The following is a 20585-nucleotide window of genomic DNA, read 5'->3' as shown; positions in this document are numbered from 1 at the left end:
CATTAACCATGCTCTAAAATATCCATTATATGCATCCTTTGACGATTTAAAAACCTGAAAATTATAAAACGTTGCAACGCGAAACGATTGAATAATTTGGAGAGTTCTGTTGTTGTCGTTATATTTTGTGTCATAACGAATTCGAGGATTGCTTATACAAAATATAAAATGCATCATAATATGATAACGGATGGCCGAGTGGTCTTAGTGTTAGAATTTTACGCCAGGGGTCAGTGGTTCAAGCCCAGTTGAAGGTTACCTTTTTTTTAATTTTATTCTTGTTTTTTACTGGAGCTATTATGATCTGCCAAAATCTGTGAAAAGTGCCAATATCTGTGAAAAGGTCCCTTTTAAGAAGCAGTTTATTATAATAATTTTGTGTGGTGCGATACTCGCCAGAAAAATACGTTGATGCAATAGTCGGCAAATGTAAGAAAACGAAGCTGTCTGATACAACAAGCGAACATGGGTCTCATGTCATATGCGGTCAGCGTACCTACAAACCTGCCTGCGTATCAGCGCAGTCTGGTCAGGGGCTACGCTGTCTGCGAATGAGGCCACGAAACCTTGCGTGACTTCATAGCGGATAGCCTAGCTTCGCTGGTCGCATATGACATAAGCAGATGTTCGCATGACGCGGAACATCCATTTAAATATTCGCATTTTTTGTTTCAACAACTTGGTATAAGTTATGCTGTATATATCGCATAAGGCGAGGCTGTAAACTGACGTAACTTCGCGGTACAGAATGGTTAAGGATTGACTTTATCTCAAATATGTTTTGGGTAAAATCACTTCGTGTAGTGTCTGTAAAGTCTAGGGCCAGAAAAGACTTATTATATAGTAGTGCGGATATTCTGGCGTTCGAGAAGTAATTCAACCAATACCCTTGGTAGTCCTGTAAGTTGTAGTAGTAATCGCAAACCATGCCACCACATGATTGAAAATGCAAACATTGGAATAATTAATTTTATTTAAGAGTCAAACTCGCTACTCAGTGTTTATTTCGAAGCCGCATGTTTGTATGCAAATTTTAAAGTGAACTTCGTCTTAACAAAATATCGGTTTTGAATTAAAACTGTCATAGAATAATAATTGACGCGCTATATTGTTATGTTAAATAATACTATGTGTATTTAATTACATATAGTGTCTTATATAATGATACATTATATGTATTTCTTATTATGTCATCACATGTTAGAAAGACGTCGAGCAAGTGTTAGATACAGAACACCTATTTAAGGAAAGGCACAATGTTAAATAATTCATGATACAACGCAGCCAAATTAAAAATATAAATTATCATGCTCAATAAGTTTAAACATGATTACGTTCCCACTTATAGTGCAGGGATGAAAACGCCTGATTAAAATAAGACATGTAACGTTCCATGATCGTCGGGACGAGACAACGAAAAAACCAATTTTCGTTTTAGTGAACAATTCAGCGGCCTAGTGGACGGAAGTTAGAAAGGCCTATATTAATAAAAGAATGTAAATATAGTTGAAATGAAAAAAACAATTTTATGAGGTATAGGGCCATTGTAATTATTACCTATGTATTTTATGCTGCATTGTTATATAGAACAAGAACGATGTACGATGGATCAAAGTATATTAATACAATGCATGTTTATTGCAATCGCGATAAATTACTCTATCTACTAATACTCGCAAGCTATGAATGTTTTTATCTACATAAAGTAATATATATTATAATATCCTAACAAAGTGAGCGAAGCGAACGACAGTGAACAAATTTGCATTTTATTTTTCGTTGTATATGTACTGATATATATTTAACAGTATGGCCGGTATATTTCATGGGGAGGGGCGCCCCGGATCGGATTGTAATCGATTTGTTACACTGAGAATTGTCTAGATTGTAAACACAATTTTTAAACAAAAACTCTCACCAAATAGGACAGATTCATAACTTAACATTGTTAAGTATAATAATATTTATGTTTTCATTATATTTAATACTAGTAATTGGAATCAAGTCGACTGAACATCACATGTGCTACATTTATTTGGATTGGCAATACGGTATAAACAAATGAAACATGTCTCTCATTAAAAGTACAACATAAATGTCTAAAGTCTCAGCTTGGAGTAACCCATCTCACAATATGGTAGCGCTTCTTTCCTGCAATTATAAAATAAGCAAAGTTCATAACAAACACATAATGTAAGGTATACATGTAGTGGCAAAATAACTACATGTAGTGTATTTATACTGATAAAACCCTCCTCCTGTGATTTTGCCTTGCCATACGTGAAAGTGCAGAGATTTTAAGAGAAGAATACATTAATAATCAGGAACAAGTGGGGCATTTTTTCTAAATGGTATTAATTTGGAATGGTGTTCCGGAAATTACAAGGTGGGTGTTTGCTAATATACAATGCTTTAACATATCATAGTTCAAGATTTATGTAGGTCTTGGAAGTATGAATGTCAGTCAACAGAGTAAACATAAGTTGAGCCACACTAGGAGAAAACGGGGCTGAATGAATGTGCTTAATGTGTCATATCAGATTAGCCTGTGAAGTCTGCACAGACTTTTCAGTGACAACACTTTTCACCTTAACTGGATTTTCGTTTCAAAGAGACTTCCTTTAAACCCAAAATACAATTAAAGCTAAAAGTGTCGTGCCTGGTTAGCCTTTGCAGACTGGACAGTCTAATCTAGGGAAACCCTTTAAGCACGTGCATTCAGTTTTCGCAGTACGAGGCTCATTTATATGGGTGGTGCAATAATTGAATTATTTCATTGCTTACAAATGATTATGTTAAGAATAATATTTATGAGCTCAAAATTGTACTCTAAAATGGCTCATCTCAAGTTTATTGATACATGTCTAATGTAAGTACATTTAATGATGTTGCAAATGAAGTTTACAAATATGTATGTCAAACAAGCATAAATGAAAAAAAGTACCTCAAGCATTTTTCATGCATCCACAGTGTTAAACAGGTGTAGATCTATTTTACCATTAAAAGGACGCATATTTCAAAATTGACAAATTATAAACACCTTCTTCAACATAACAAATGTAAAATGATGCAATTTAACCTTTATAAAAAATAAAGTGTCATAAATAAACATTTATCTGGCTAAGTGAATAAATTGCAATTTATGTTTAATAATAAATGAGTAAAATGAAGGTGACATTTCTTATCATCAAAACACATGCTTAAATATCCTATAAAATACGCTTAAATGCATACAAGTATAAGACATTCTAACAATTTTTTTACAATATTGTTATAAATTCCTTATTAAGACTTAATTGCTTTTCTCTTTTTTTGCCTTTTTAAAAATGTTTAGTATTTTGACAGTTGACCTTGTATTTTAAAAGTAAATGACAATCAATTTCTAAAACAACAACAAAAGAACAAAACATATTCATGAACAATAAGTCCCTATAACGTGTATTTCTAAATACTGACTCCCAATATGTGTATATAGGTACCTATTCTCAGGAGGGTGATGTTGTTAGGCAGGATGTGCTCCCCCAGCACCAGGACCGCGCCTGGATCAGTGACCCTGACCTTGTTGATGTAAACCCCACCCTCTCGCACCACTTTGTCAGCATCGACTGAAACAATTTGACACAGTCTGTTTTCTCGCTGTCTTCAATTGATTCCAAATTTTGAAGATGATGTTTTCTCTACTTCCCAATATTGAGAACAAACTCAAACCTACTTATTGATTTGTTTTGTCACATATTTATTTGCTTTGTTAGAATTGGCATTAATCTAACAGAATAAAGCCCACAAACAGTATGCGTGTAGTATCAGGAGGTACCAACTCCGCCATGGCCGGTCCCAAGCCCGGATGAGAAAGGAGGAGGGTTGTGTGCAGGGCCAGCACCCCAGCCACATTAAAAACCAACACGCTACAGAAACCAACACCAAAGAAAGCAACAATACCGGACCAAGGATGGAAGCACGCCAGGAAACTGGACCAAGGACGGCTAATCATCCGATAGCAGATATCCTTGAACCAAAGTCATCACGGCAGGTGGGCTGCTGGAATGTTAGGACACTCTACCAGACCGGAAAGCTAGCCCAAGTGTTAAAGGAGATGGAGAAGTTATGGAATCAGCTTGTTAGGAGTAAGTGAGGCGAGATGGACAGGCACTGAAAAGAGACAGCTTGCATCAGGACAAACCATAGCCTTCTCAGGAAGATCAGATGACCACCATGATCAAGGAGTAGCACTGATTATGGACCAAGAAGCACATAAAAACCTGATAGAGTGAAAGACTATCAACGAAAGACTCATGTCAGCAAGATTCAACTCTGCATATGCTAAACTCACAACTGTAGTTTGCTATTCACCAACAGAAGTTGAGGAAGATACAGAAAAAGACGCCTTCTACGACCAATTACAAGAGGTCATTGAATCAACACCAAAACATGATGTCCTTCTTGTCTTAAGAGATTTGAATGCGAAAGTCCGACAGGACAATACAGGTAAGGAAACCACAATGGGCACACAGGGATGCGGAATAAGGAATGACAATGGTTAGAGATTGGTAGAGCTATGCGAAGAAAACAACATGATTAGTGGGGGCACCATTTTTCCACACAAGAACATCCATAAGGTAACATGAAAATCATCAGATAGACAAACCGATAATCAGATTGACCATATCATCATCAACAGGAGATGGAGGGGCAGTTTGCAAGATGTAAGAGCGATGAGGGGAGCAGATGTTGGCAGTGACCCTACACTCGTCATAGCCAAGTTGAAGTTAAAGTTGAGAAGAGTCAAAAGAAAAGGAGAACAAAGGAATCCACGCCTTGATGTAGGAAAACTCAAAGATCCAATGATCAAAAGAAACTTCCAGATTGAGCTGAAGAACAGGTTTAGTTTGTTTAATGACCAGCAGGAAATGGATGTTCCCAGTGGGCATCCAACGTTGCTGCAACGTTGTATTAAGGTTGCATTCAAACGTTGCAGTTTGGTCGCAGCAACGTTGGATAAAAACGTCGCAGCACCGTTGGAAAAAAACGTCGGGAAAACTTTCATATACACCATTGTGACAACCAAACTGCAACGTTTGAATGCAACCTAAATACAACGTTGCAGCAACGTTGGAAAAAAAATGTCGGGAAAACTTTCATATGGACCATTGGTACAACCAAACTGCAACGTTCGAATGCAACCTAAATACAAGGTTGCAGCAACGTTGGAAAATAACGTCGGGAAAACTTTCATATACACCATTGTGATAACCAAACTGCAACGTTTGAATGCAACCTAAATACAACGTTGCAGCTACGTTGGAAAAAAACGTCCGGAAAACTTTCATATAGACCATTGGTACAACCAAACTGCAACGTTCGAATGCAACCTGAATACAACGTTGCAGCAACGTTGGAAAAAAAAAACGTCGGGAAAACGTTCATATACACCATTGTGACAACCAAACTGCAACGTTTGATGAAACGTCCGGGTAATGTTTTGTATGCAACGTTGTGGAAATGTTCGGTAATGGTTGCCGACCTTTCAACCTAAATATCACATTTCCACAACGTTGCAAACAAAACATTACCCGGACGTCCAGGTAATGTTTTGTATGCAACCTTGTGGCAACATTCGGTAATGGCTGCAGACGTTGCGACCTTAAGATTACGTTGCAGCAAGGTTCGCACAACGTTTGATGCCCACTGGGTTAGTTCATTCAACCAGGAGATTCTTGAAGCTGGACTGATGATTCTTGGCACAGTACGAAGGAAGAAGGAACAATGGATATCCCAGCAGACATGGAGCAAGATTGACGAACGGAAGGAGGTGAAGAAGAAGTTGTTGCAGACAAAGTCGGAGCGGATAAAACAGCAGCTGAAAGACACTTATGCAACCTTGGACAGAGACGTGAAGAGAATGCTAAAGCGGAAATTCATTGACGATCTGGCAACTGAAGCCGAAAATGCAGCTGCACGGCAAGATATGGGCAGGCTGTATAAGATCACAAAGATATTGGAAGGAGGATTTACTTCCACAGAAGTTCCAGTGAAGATTTTGCAAGGGGAAATTGTTTCCACTGACGTAGAAAAACTGAGTTGTTGGAAAGAACACTTCGAGAGCGGATCCATCAACTGAAGCAGTTATCGCTCCTGCAGAAATCCTACTTGACATCAATACAGAGCCACCAACTATGCAAGAGATCAGAAAGGCCACCAAGAAGTTAAAGAATGGAAAAGTCCCAGGTATAGACAGGATACAAGCAGAATTGCTCAAAGCGGACAAACAGATAACTCCTACAGTACTTGCTAGTATACCCCGGAAAGTATGGATCTCAGAAACAGCACCTGAGGATTGGAAGGTGGGACTAATAGTGAAACTGCCGAAAAAAGGTGACCTTACAGACTGCAACAATTGGAGAGGTATAATGCTGCTGTCAATGACCAGTAAGATCTTAAGCAACATTGTGCTTGACAGAGTTTCAGTTAGTGTAGATAAACTGCTGCGGAAAAACCAAGCCGGTTTCAGGAAGGGTAAGTCATGTTCAGGTCAGATTTTCACTCTTAGACAAATCATAGAGCAAAGTCACGAGTGGGACGCAACCGTCTATGCAAGTTTGATTGACTTCCAGAAAGCATTCGACAGCGTGAACAGGCCAGCATTATGGAGGATTTTAGCCCATTATGGAATCCCAGACAAGATTATCTCTGTCATCAAGATGCTTTATTCAGATTTCAGTGCTAAAGTAATCTGCGTAACAGCTCTCACAGAGAACCTTGAGATAAGGACAGGCGTGAAGCAGGGGTGTGTATTGTCACCTCTACTATTTTCTTTGTGCATCGACTGGCTGATGAAGGAAACCACTAAGGATGCAGTCAAGGGACTCCAGTTGACATTCACAGAAACACTGGAAGACCTTGATTTCGCTGACGACATCGCACTTCTCGCTCAACGCCACCAAGACATCCAAACAAAGACGGACAAGCTAGATTCTCTTGGGAAGCAGATTGGAATCAATATCAACGTAAACAAAACAAAAGTGATGAGAATAAACGCCAAAACAGAGCAACCACTTACCATCAACAATTGCGCTATTGAAAAAGTAGATGAATTTTTGTATCTTGAGTGTTAAGTCAGAAGTGACGGAAATTCAGAAGAAGATGTCAATTACAGATTATCCAAAGCCAGAGTCATTACGGAACATCTGGATGTCCTCCAAGCTAAATTATACCACCAATATCAGGATTTTCAAGACTAATGTGCTTTCAGTCCTGCTGTATAGTTCAGAATCCTGGGAAGTCACAAAGTTTATTTGCCTTAAGCTTGATGTCTTTCAAAGAAGGTGCCTCAGGCGGATTCTCCAAATCTTCTGGCCAAACACTATATCCAATACAGCACTCCACCGCAAAACAGGTACAACCCCAATATCAACACAGATCCAGCGCAAAAGATAGCGCTGGATTGGTCATGTTCAAAGGATGGAGGAAAAAGCCATTCCTAAGGTTGCAATGCGATGGACACCGATCGGACGTAGAAAAAGAGGTCGATCAAAAGAGACATGGCGCCGGTCAGTTGAAAAGGAGATGAGAAACAAATTTTTATAGTAAAATTCATTTTAATAATTAAATACTTACCTGCTATCACTAGCTTATACCTTTCCAAAGGGGTTAACCCCTTTGGAAAGGTATAAGCTAGTGATAGCAGGTAAATATTTATGATATTAAAACAAATTTTTATAGTAAAATTCATTTTAATAATTAAATACTTACCTGCTATCACTAGCTTATACCTTTCCAAAGGGGTTAACCCCTTTGGAAAGGTATAAGCTAGTGATAGCAGGTAAATATTTATGACATTAAAAGGAAAATTGGAGCTGGGGCCAGGTGCGGACATGGGCAAAGGACCAAGTGCATTGGTGAGCTTTGGTGGAGGCCTCAAATGACTGCAAAATTCTGTTTTTAAAGCTATGTCTGTAGATGTAACAACTACATTTAAACATCGTGCGTTTAGACTTTAATGGATGTGGTTATAGCTTTCAAGGAATTTGCACACAGCTTTTATAACAAGAGCACCGCCTTGCGAGTGCAGACCGCTCATCTATTTTCTTTTTAAGGTGAAGGGACTCTCAATTTAAATCACAAAGGAGGGAGGGGTGGATTGAAGAGGGGTGTATAGTGTGGGGGTGTGAACATTTATTACATTATCTTCCGACAATGCGGAAAAAAAAGCCAAAAAAAAAAAAAAAATCGGGGGGGGGGGGGGGGGGGGGGGGGGGGGGGGGGGGTTTCTTGGGTGTGTAGGTTGAACGGTATTTCAAAAATTAAATAATAAAAATACATATTTGTGTTTTTTAACCGTTTTAAAAAAAAAATTGGGGGGTTGGGGGGGGTATAGTGTGAGGGTGTGGTGGTCATTTGTGAGATGATCTTTAAAAAAAAAAAAAGGGGGGGAGGGGGGAGGGCAAGGGGGAGGGCACGGGGGATGGTTTGGGTGGAGTCTATTGTGGTATGTCAGGTAAGAGTAGTTTTGTCAAAGTATCAATCAAATCTAATCATAAATAAAGAAGTTATGGCAATTTTAGCAAAATTTAATAATTTTACCTTGAGAGTCAAGGTCATTCAAAGGTCAAGGTAAAATTCAACTTACCAGGTACAGTAACCTCATGATAGCATGAAAGTATTTGAAGTTTGAAAGCAATAGCCTTGATACTTTAGAAGTGGATCGAAACACAAAATTTAACCATATATTCAAAGTTACTAAGTCAAAAAAGGGCCATAATTCCATAAAAATGACAACCAGAGTTATGCAACTTGTCCTTTTACTGTACCCTTATGATAGTTTGCGAGTGTTCCAAGTATGAAAGCAATATCTATGATACTTTAGGGGTAAAGTGGACCAAAACACAAAACTTAACCAAATTTTCTATTTTCTAAGTATAAAGGGCCCATAATTCTGTCCAAATGCCAGTCAGAGTTACATAACTTTGCCTGCACAGTCCCCTTATGATAGTTAATAAGTGTTGCAAATATGAAAGCAATAGCTTTGATACTGTCGGAATGAAGTGGACCTAAAAACAAAACTTAACCAAATTTTCAATTTTCTAAGGATAAAAAGGGCACATAATTCTGTCAAAATGCCAGTCAGAGTTACATAACTTTGCCTGCACAGTCCCCTTATTATAGTTAGTAAGTGTTGCAAGTATGAAAGCAATAGCTTTGATACTTAAAGAATAAAATGGACCTAAACACAAAACTTAACCAAAATTTTCAATTTTCTAAGTATAAAAAGGGCACATAATTCTGTCAAAACGCATGCCAGAGTTATCTAACTTTGCCTGCCCAGTCCCCTCATGATAGTAAGTAAGTGTACCAAGTTTGAATGCAATAGCATTGATACTTTCTGAGAAAAGTGGACCTAAACGCAAAACTTAAACGGACGCCAACGCCAACGCCGACGCCAACGTGTTGAAAATAGCTCATAATTTTTTTTCAAAAATAGATGAGCTAAAAAGAAATTAATAGTGTTCAACAAACAACTGTAACAATAACCGTCACTGATTGTAGGAATATTTATCAAATTACATGACTATGAAGCTTTTAAGGTTGACAACTTTTTCTTTTAGGGACTTATACTAAACTGGTTCTTAGGGACTTTTACCATGCATACTAGTTTTGCTCTGGGGAAACGGAGCTTAATGCATGTGGGTTAATTGTCATCTCAGATTAGCCTGTGCAGTCCACACCGGCAAATCTGGGACATCACTTTCTGCTTAAACTGGCTTTTCAATTAGAAGAGAAATTTAAACAAAACAAGAGCTGTCTCCATAGGATGACATCATATGTCCCCGAAAAACGCTTTATAGAATGGAAAGGCCTTGTCCATATACACATGCATACCAAATATGAAGGTTACATCTGAAGCGACATAGAAGTTATGAGCATTTTTCGAAACCTAAACGCAGATTTCAAAACCTAAACGCGGACCCTAAGTTCAAGGTCATGGTCAAAGGGGTCAAAATTTGTGTGCGTATGGAAAAGCTTTGTACATATACACATGCATACCAAATATGATGGTTTTATGTGAAGCGACATAGAAGTTATTAGCATTTTTCCAAACCTAAACGCAGATTTCAAAAGCTAAACGCTGACCTAAAGTTCAAGGTCACGGTCAAAGTGGTCAAAATGTGTGTGCGTATGGAAAGGCCTTGTACATATACACATGCATACCAAATATGAAGGTTACATGTGAAGCGACATAGAAGCTATGAGCATTTTTCGAAACTAAAACGCAAAGTGTGACGGAAAGACATACAGACGGACGGTCGGGACGGACAGTCTAATCACTATATGCCCTCCTTTGGGGGCATAAAAATACCATAAAAGCAGAAAGTGTTGCATCTGATAAGCCTGTGCAGTCACAGGCTAATCTGGAACGACACTTAACTCACATGCATTAAAACCCGTTTTCCTTGCATTAGGCGCACTTGGAAACTTTAAGTGTCTGAGGGTACAACAAAAGCTCTTACCTTGGCGATCAAAGGCTTTGGTCTTGATGAGGACATCCAGCACGGTGGTCCCGTGGTCGAGCAGCAAGTCTGTGGTGGGGGCAGAGGTGAAGAGACGCTGCATGTCTGAGTCTGACAGGTGGAGCAGAGACTCAGGGGAGGGGCTGAAGAACGCCTCCGTCCATCGCTGAGCCTCTAGCAAACCAGCCTCTGAAACAAGGGGCTCATACTTAGTAGTAAGAAACATACATGTTCTACGTTGAAGTGTAGGAGAACTTCCTGTAGAGAAATTTGTATCTAAATACATGGAAATCCATGGTGATTCCAGTTTATCTCCCTCTACTTCATAAAAAGTATAAAAAATAAAGCAGTGACATATGGGCACAAAACTTATACACTAGACCAGAGTCTCAAACAGGGTATACATATTGTGCAGTAAAACATGGAAACACAACTAATTGACAATACAATCATTGATGTGTTTTTTTACATGTACATCACTGGATTTTTTTAAAGACATCAAACATTAAAGTAAAAAACTAAATATCACTAAAATGGATGATTTCTGTATTTAACATGTGCATAACTGAAATTCTTTGTCAAGCCATCAAACATTTTATTCTACACATAAAAAAGTAAGCTTTCTAACGGTTGTTTCAGCTTCTTCTTAACAAATTGTCACGTTAATAATCTTCATGTTACATTTTGATCAGAACTGTATTTGTACCAGTAGACAACCTATATGTAATTAGGAGTATGCTCTTTCCATGATCATTATATTCTTAAATTGAATTGTTATTACGAGACCTGGTTTACAGAAAACAGTGAACTTAATGTGAATGCTTACCTCCATGAACTAACACCAAGACCTTTTCTGCCAGCAGTCTCTGTGGCTTCCTCTTTTCAGGTTCCATCTTAAAATACAATGTTACTATGAATACATGTACAGATATTTTGTAGAAAATATAAGACAAATCCAACAGCTGGTTAATCATTTCAGACAAGTGACCATTTGCCCATACTTTGAGTTGTGTTCTGAGAAAACTGGGCATAATTCATTTGCGTAAAGTATCGTCCCAGATTAGCCTGCACAATCCGCACAGGCTAACCAGGGACGACACTTTCCGCTTTTATGGTATTTTTAGTTTCAGGGAAGTCCCTCCTTACCGAAAATCAAGTTTAAGCGGAAAGTGTCGTCCCTGATTAGCCTGTGTGGACTGCACAGGCTAATCTGGGATGACACTTTACGCAAATGCATTAAACCCAGTTTTCTCAGAACACGACTACTTTGTTCATGTAAAACACCTTACAATATACACAGTCAACTCATACAAATGATTCAATCTAGGGCATATTCCTTGGAATAGTCAATGTTTTTCTTCTATACGACGGTAAGAACTAATTACTGATTGAAGGTAAAATCTTGATGTATTGGCAATTAAAACAGCATAGCCAATTTAAAACACAGGGTCATGATTTGAACAATCTTTAAAGAAGGCCACAATCTAATGTCACGTAACAAATATCAAAGCTGTGTACTTTGTGTTGAAGAGGAGGTGGTACGATATATAATTCAATATTAAACATTTCAGTCATACTCCCGCAGACAGGGCGTTTTTTTACTTCTAGAGGCGTGACTTGAACAAACTAGAGGAAAGTATAGGGTCTCAGCTTCAGAGGACCACTACAAGATGTTACACACCAAACGTCAACCGCATAACCCGTGCGATTTGAAAGCAAATTTTCTTTTCTAATATTTCTTCATACATAATGTGTAAGTTGGAGCATGGTCAGTTTTGAACAATCTGAACAACTTCATTCACAGACATTTTCTTGTGAAGTTTAGTGACAATCTGCCAAGAGTTTAGAAGGAGAAAGTTTATGGAAAACACACAACCGACATTAGGCACACTGTCATTTGTGCACAGGTGAGACAAAAAGATTTCCAAAGAGTGCAGGATCTTCCGTGTGTACAGTTTACAATAAATATTTTGCTTGTAATGATGACCAGCATGATACACACTCTTTGTCACATACAATTGATATACATGTAATCACATTATGTAATTTACAGATAATTGTCTTTTTTTGTTGTTGCCTTGTATCATGTGTAATGGTACCTCATTAAAACGGGAATTCAATTTGCTAAACTTAAAGCCACATGCATCATAGAAAAAACAAGCAAATTCATTGAATTGATATCCCCCGCCAATATGCTTCTGGACACAAAAGTGTTATATTTGACACTAAAAAAAGCATTTTTTCAAGATACAAAGGGCCATAACTCTGTTATTATCAGATGGTGTACAATGCCATTTGGCAAGCATCATTCTATTATCCATATATATACTCATACCAAGTTTTAATGAAATCCGCCAAAGCACTTCCAAGATATGGCTCCGGACGGAAAGACGTACGGACAGAAAGACGGACGGACGGAAGGACGGACAACGCCAAAACAATATCCCTCCGCCTATGGCAGGGGATAATTAAATGGTTGAAAAAAAATCATACATCTATATGAAATATACCTTATGGTCCCTTAATAATCTGTCAATATCTTCTTCAGGGAGGAAGGTAAACCATCTCATGTATTGGCTTAAATCTGCATCAGCCACGTTATAGAAGTACTGAAATAAAAAAATGAGATGCTATAACCAGATTGATCTTTTCTCCATGAAAGGTTGTTTAAAATTAATGAAATCAAGAAACCTTTCTCTTACTGCCTGTACATTATAAATTCCTAAAAACAAGTATATACAATATTTTTTTAAACACGGATAAAATTATGATAAATAAGAAAATTATAAAAGTGAAGATGAATAGTAACAGAAAATAAACAAAATAAGAGCTTTATTCAATTGAAATTAATTTTCTATCATACATAGGCACAATTAAGTATTAAACAATATTTGATTAATGTTTCCATATAAAGTATATTTATATATATTAAATACATTATATAATTCCTTGCTCATATTCAGAAATGTGTTTAAGTTTCCAAAATTAAAATGTTGACATTAAAAAATCCTGCATACTTGTGTTGATATAATCATGCAAGTTGTACAATAAGATATACATGTACATGTGATGAAAATAGTTATCTCCTTTATGTACCATAACTGAAATATAATTGTATTTTGTATATCTTTCATTTATCATGGACATTTTTTGCAGAACCAAGCAAACAGAACACAATTTAATAATATGTGTACACAGGCGAAACATTAATATTGGAGTTGCAGACTTTTTAACTTACCTTAGTTCTCAGATAATTCATATAGACTTATTTAATAATTAAATTCAAATATAACTTAGTTCTTACCAATCAAAATGGCACTGAGTGGGACAAAAAAGGAGCCTAATACAGCACCATACCATGTTTTGTGAGCTTCTGTGTTTGACAATGTCGCCAATTCATACCTGATACAACTCATACGGTGTGGTCTTCCTGGGGTCCAGCCACACAGCATTGCCCTCTGACTTGCCCACCTTTTGACCAGTTGACGAGGTTACAAGAGGAATGGTCAAACCTGATATAAAGTACATTATCAATTGCGCTGTGTTCTGGGAAAACAGGGCTTAATGCATGTGCGTTGTCATCCCAGATTAGCTTTTTGAGTCTGTACATGCTTATCAGAGACAACACTTTCTGCCTACATTGGATTTATGTTTAGAAAAGACCTCCTTTAAAGCGGGTATATACGATTTTGTCAAATATTTATGAATTTATATAAACTGTGTAAAAAACTTATTGTATATATATTTCAATATAAATTAAAATAAAAGTTAAGAAGAACATGTGTCGAAAAATGCGAAATAAGCTAGATATTTAATTCTGAAATTGAAAACGGCTGTACAGCCGAATTCGCCAGCATGTATACCATACATGTACGATGTGCATCTAAACTTAGTTTAACGGTTTATTTGAATTCCTGCAACGATATCTATTCATACGACACACGAACACTATCTCCGATCCTAATATTAAGACGAATGCTTCGGTTATTGTAGGAAAATATGTACGTCACAATCGGCTCGGGGCGCTAATTTGTCTTTGCTGCATTTGATGAAATTCGGCTTTAATGTATAATTTTTTTTGCCTATTTTGTGTTATTGTTACATATTTTATCAATATATTACGATTAAACACATATAAAAAATCGTATATACCCGCTTTAAACAAAAACTGTCTTAAAAGCCGAAAGTGTCGTCCCTGATCAGCCTGTGTCGACTGAGCCCAAGAAAGAAGCTCAATTGTATTCTTCTTTCAATTGAGAACCAGTAATGCAGCAACCATTAATAGGGCTCTGGTTAACATATTTAAGCTACTTTTTTTATATAAAAAGTAATTTTAATACTGCGCCAGGAAACTTATCAAGAATATCTCAAAATTTGTGTCAAAATTCTCATGGATTAGACTACCAGTAAAAAAATTGAATTAAAATTGTGTAACAGCTGAGGTTTGGTAGAACACAGAAAGTAACACTTGAGAAGTCTCCAATATTTCTTATAAAGCAGGGCATAACTTTTGTTATATCTACTGAAAAAATACTAAAACTTAACAAATACATTTAATTTTAAGAACATGACATTGTATACATGTACTGACTTATTGACATACTTTGTTTGTACTATTTTTTACAAACTAATACATGCAAACATTAAATACTAAAATACCTCATTCATTTGATAACAACATTTTTGTAGAAATATCATATCACTGCTTCAAGCATTCAATTACCGTATGCATCCTGTCGCAACATCTTCTCAATAAGTTCAAGTCCAGCTGTGATGTTTCCTTGCTGGTCATTGCCTCCAATCTAGGAACAAATAATGAGGGAATGTTGTATTTATTAAGGTACAACACAGTGCTGATTCATACTATAAATGTGTGTTCTTTGTTCTTGACTCCAGTATGAACGCAAGGGACAATTTATTTGTATTATAACTGGTGTAAATCAGTTCTTCGGAAAAAAGTTTTGGAAAAAATACATGCAAAACAATTGAATCGTTGTGATGATCTCAAGCACCTGTATACAATAATCATATGTCTTACCTGTATACAATAATCATGTCTTACCTGTATACAACAATCATATGTCTTACATGTATACAACAATATTATGTCTTACCTGTATACAACAATCATATGTCTTACCTGTATACAACAATCATATGTCTTCAGTAGATGAACCCAGTCATACGCCTGAAATGTCTGATAAGCAAACTCTGTGAAGGACAGTCCCTCCTTGGTACTCAGTCTCGAACTCACACTGAAAACAACATAACAACATATACAAACTTTATGACACTATATCCCATTAAAATTTTAAGTATTTATATGGCCCTCCAGTGCTTTTCTCCCTAAGCATCTCAAATCTGATGTCTCCATGGAGGGTAATTCAATATCATCAAGTTTATATTTATGTTAAGAAAATGTTCAAGTGGCTGACTACAGTTGTATTTTAAAAGTAGTTTATATTAAGTAGAAGTTTAACAAGGAGACACCCTCTTTACACTCTGCACTAAAGTTCAGTCTAGCCAAATGATCCTAGACAAGGCTCCGCTAAAGCATGAAGACCAACAGATTTATTTGGAGGTCACCTTTGATAAGTGAATGACATGGAAGCAACAGGTACTGAGCTTAAAGGCAAAAAACAGAAGGAAGCTCATCGTCCTGAGGAAGCCGGCAGCCATATAAATGAAAAAATCCTCAAGACTTTGTACCTAGGCACAGTATTACCTAATCTAGAATACAGCGATCCAGAAGTAGGGCAATAAGAAGAAGTAGAAGTTGTATCAGTGTAACAATAATGATAGGAAATAAGGAGGCCAAGTATACATACAAATTATTGGCTTACCACTCTTTCTTGAGCATAGTAGTCATTCTAAAGTGTCTTCCAATGTTGTTTAAGAAATCTAAAATATTCATTTCTCGATACCAAGATATATTGTTCAACAATCTGAAAAGAAAAATAGTTATTACAGCATTGTGGTAATTCAACAGTGCAACCAAAAAACCAAGTCAGAGTAAGCCATGCTTTTCATGTACTCTTGTTCTAAACAAAAAATTCAAATGTTGTGTTGTGTTCTTTTTGTAATACGTTTCTAACCAACCCACATGTGGTAAATTGAAAAAATAATTTTCTGTCCTTGAAGATGATTATGCAAACATTGTATTTAAAAAGCAAAATCCAGCATTATCTTCCATTTAAGGTGTAGAGCACATTGCTAATCTCATTTATCCGAATATTCTCTTAGACAAACATGATTTCTGTATGAGAACATTTAGAACTCAAGGTTTAAATAGTGATTGCTTGATTGTAACATACAGTAAAAATGTGTATTTAAGTTTACCGAACATCCTTCAGTTCACGATAGTCATTCCACAAATAAACAGCATGGTTAGTGAAAATTCTTTCCAAGTTCTCCATGATGCCCCTAACATTTTTCTCAATGATGTCATCGTCAAGCCTGGGTCGCTCAGTGTTTTTACCGCTGGGGTCTCCAATCTTACCAGTGGCTCCTCCAACCTAGGATCAGACAAACACTTGAATCACAATTAAATTACGAAGATTGGTACAAGATAATCAAATTAAAAGAATGTTAATTATGTGTTTTTAACAATTATTTACACAAGTAAATGGATTCTAGATAAAATATTGAATTGCTATAAATTTTACAGTGGTAAATCGTTTGAATAAATAGTACTAATTTATAGTTTTGATAAAGAAAATAATACTATTATTATATAGTTTGTATTTTTGAAGACCTTGATTGGACATGCTTGCATTACAAACAAATATCTATCAATGTACACAGCTTTCTTATGGTTTTGGCACTCTTGTACTTACTAATCATACCAAACAAATATCTATCAATGTACACAGCTTTCTTATGGTTTTGGCACTCTTGTACTTACTAATCATACCATTTCTGTATGCAAGCACACGTACTAATTGTCTTCACAAGCACAATTTTGTACTTACTAATTCTATTTACAATCACATCTATGTTCTTCCTTATGGTACTTGCATGCAAACTCGTGTACTTACTAATGCTGCAATGTCTACTTGCAAGCACTTTTTTATTTACTTATGGTATTTGATAGGGCTTTTGTATTTCTTATTCTATTGTCAAGCACACTTATGTACCTACTAATGCTATTGGCGAGTGTCCCGCCCTTTGGCAGTGAATAAGAGTTATTATTGCAAGGAGGTTGCCAATGTGCAAGCTGTCAGCTGTGGGGTCAAAGCCACAGTACACTGTTTGTGGGGAGGATAGCTTCTTTGCCAAATCAGGAACTCTGTCAATTGAATTTTCTGCTGTATAATTTAAACAATTATCTACCATTTGCTGATTTTATATTATTGTATGTACCACTATGACATTTACTATGAAATTAATTGTTTTATTTAATAAATTAATCTGCAATAAATTGTTGTGGGGAGGACAACTTGCGTCCAGATCTGGTACTATGTAAATTCTGCTATATAATTTTAATAATAACATACCATTAACTTATTAATTTTTTTACCATTATAAATGTGACTATTTCACAAATTATTTTATTGTGATAAAATTATCGCTTTAAAAGTTAATACTGTAATAACAAGACTATTGCCAAGCAATATATGTCCGCTACCGGCTCCACCATTGTCAGAACTTTTTATTTTTAAATATTTGTTGCCATAGCAACCAGAATTTTTGACGTATGAACAAAATGAAACTAGAGCTTTGTCACAGACGTGAAAAATACCCCCACATGCCCCATTGACACAGAATATTTTGCATGTCGTCTTCATAAAAAACAGAGGACACCATGCTCAATTTTTAAAACGCACTAAGTGATCCCTTGACCTAGGTTTTGACCCAGAAAGGCCCATGTTCTAACTTGGCCTTAAGATAATCTCCATAAAACTTCTGACCAAGTTTGGTGAAGATCAGATGAAAACTACTTGAATTAGAGAGCGGACACCATGCTGAATGTCAAAAAACGCATTAAGTGACCCCGTAACCTAGTTTTAGGCCCAGAATAGCCCATGTTCAAACTTGTCCTAGAGATCATTTAGATAAAACTTGTGACCAAGTTTGGTGAGGATTGGATGAAAACTACTTGAATTAGAGAGCAGACAACATGGTGAGGTTTAAAACGCACTTGGATACCCCGTGACCTAGTTTTTGACCCGGCATGACCCATATTCAAACTTGACCTAGACATCATCTAGATACAACTTCTGACCAAGTTTGGTGAAGATCGGATAAAAACTACTGGAATTAGAGAGCGGACAACATTGTGATGTTTAAAACAAACTAAGTGACCCCGTGACCTTGTTTTTGACCTGGCATGACCCATATTCAAACTTGCCCTAGACATTATCAAGATACAACTTCTGACCAATTTTGGTGAAGATTGGATAAAAACTACTTGAATTAGAGAGCAGACAACATGGTGAGGTTTAAAACACTCTAAGTGACCCCGTGACCTAGTTTTTGACCCGGCATGGCCCATGTTCGAACTTGACCTACACATCATCTAGTCACAACTTCTGACCAAGTGTGGTGAAGATCGGATTTAAACTACTTGAAATAGAGAGCGGACACCATGCTCAATATGTAAAACGTACTAAGTGACCTAGTTTTTGATCTGGCATGGCCCATGTTTGAACTTGGCCTTCAGATCATCTAGATAAAACTTCTGACCAAGTATGATGAAGATCGGATGAAAACTATTTGAATAAGAGAGGACGCCATGCTGAATGTTAAAAAACGCACTAAGTGACACCGTGACCTAGTTTTGACCCGGCAAGGCCCATGTTCGAACTTGGCCTTAAGATCATCTAGATACAACTTCTGACCAAGTTTGGTGAAGATCGGATGACAACTACTTGAATTAGAGAGCAGACAACATGCTGAATGTTTAAAACTCACTAAGTGACCCTGTGACCTAGTTTTTGACCCGGCAAGGCCCATGTTCGAACTTGGCCTATAAATCATGTAGATACAACTTCTGACCAAGTTTGGTGAAGATCGGATGAAAACTACTTGAATTAGAGAGCGGACACTTAATACTGACCGACAGACAGACCGACCGACAAGTGCACTCCTATATACCCCCCTTAACTTCGTTTGTGGGGTATAATGACGTGCATAATGTCCATATTGCCATCTATTCATGTTTCAAGTTTCATGAAAAAATATGAAGAACTTTTTAAATTATCGCAGGTTTCAGAAAAGTGTGACAGACTCACAGACAGACGCACAGAGCGCAAACCATAAGTGAAACCGGCAGGGGACAATAAAATTAACTAGTCAATTATAACCTATTTAACATTGCTCTTGTTATCATAAACATATGAAACCATTGTTAACTTTTTCCACTCCGAAACGCACTTTGACGCATTTTAAGTCCTTTAGAATATCCAATTATATTTAGGTCCTTTCTTTATATATTCAAGGTTGAAAAGCTTCACTTCCAGTCCTAAGATACTGATGAGTAGCAAACAGTATACAACCTGAACAGACTGTGAGTTACTGGCAGGCTGATCTGGTTTTATGCTGTTTGTACATAGCCATTTTCACTTTGCTTCTGAGTGGGAAAGGTTTATGGATACCTTAGTTCCGGCATCATGTGGTGAAATACCCCTCGCTTGTGAAGCTTCAGTATATCTCTGACAACAGCCGTGCCATATCTTCTTGAATGACAGGGGATACATCTCAGGATAATGTGTTGCAACAGCTGCAGCTGATGAGGATATGCTTTCATCATTCTTCTGTGCATCTTTTTATATGCATTCGAATTTCCAACTGAAAAAATACTAAACAATTACAAATAAATTGAATTACTTTATGGCATAACAAACTTTCAATGGTCAACGCATAATTAATTAAAACATAAATATATTTTTTAAACTAAAAGAACAATTGTTTTTGTGTTTTATCAGACCAGATATTTTTGGTATCCAACTAAATTGACTGGCAAAACTTGTTATTAACATACTAAAACGAATAATCTTAATCTCTCAACGTTACACTATGTTATTTATGGTTAGTGTTGTGCAGCCCATTCTACTATGCAACCTATTTCGCGAAATTATA

At 36.7% G+C, this 20585-nt stretch overlaps 1 protein-coding gene across 1 annotated transcript; it reads right to left on the bottom strand.

Moving 5' to 3' along the window:
* Nucleotides 1-2018: 2018 nt before the first annotated feature.
* On the bottom strand, nt 2019-20505 carry LOC127865983 (tyrosine--tRNA ligase, mitochondrial-like). The gene is made up of 13 exons (XM_052406141.1): nt 20488-20505; nt 20102-20294; nt 17646-17793; nt 16845-17020; nt 16349-16450; nt 15646-15760; nt 15229-15307; nt 13908-14017; nt 13016-13114; nt 11332-11398; nt 10506-10694; nt 3480-3605; nt 2019-2151 (listed from the first exon to the last, which is right to left on the bottom strand). The coding sequence occupies exons 2-13, from the start codon at nt 20266-20268 to the stop codon at nt 2108-2110; spliced, it is 1422 nt and encodes a 473-aa protein (XP_052262101.1). The 5' UTR covers nt 20269-20294; nt 20488-20505; the 3' UTR covers nt 2019-2107.
* Between the last annotated feature and the right edge of the window lie 80 nt (nt 20506-20585).

The sequence above is a fragment of the Dreissena polymorpha genome, chromosome 2 (genome assembly GCF_020536995.1).
Source record: "Dreissena polymorpha isolate Duluth1 chromosome 2, UMN_Dpol_1.0, whole genome shotgun sequence".
Taxonomy (NCBI): Eukaryota; Metazoa; Mollusca; class Bivalvia; order Myida; family Dreissenidae; genus Dreissena; species Dreissena polymorpha.
Note: the sequence above shows the minus strand (reverse complement) of the source record. Positions and strands in the feature narration are given on the sequence as shown.

Excerpts from the sequence above, each read along its gene's own strand:
- LOC127865983 (XM_052406141.1), bottom strand. The coding sequence starts at position 20,268 with ATGCACAGAAGAATGATGAAAGCATATCCTCATCAGCTGCAGCTGTTG. Across the intron at positions 16,451-16,844 it reads CGTGAACTGAAGGATGTTCG|ATTGTTGAACAATATATCTT; the intron begins GTAAACTTAAAT and ends TTTTCTTTTCAG. Across the intron at positions 10,695-11,331 it reads CTTGGTGTTAGTTCATGGAG|AGGCTGGTTTGCTAGAGGCT; the intron begins GTAAGCATTCAC and ends CCCTTGTTTCAG.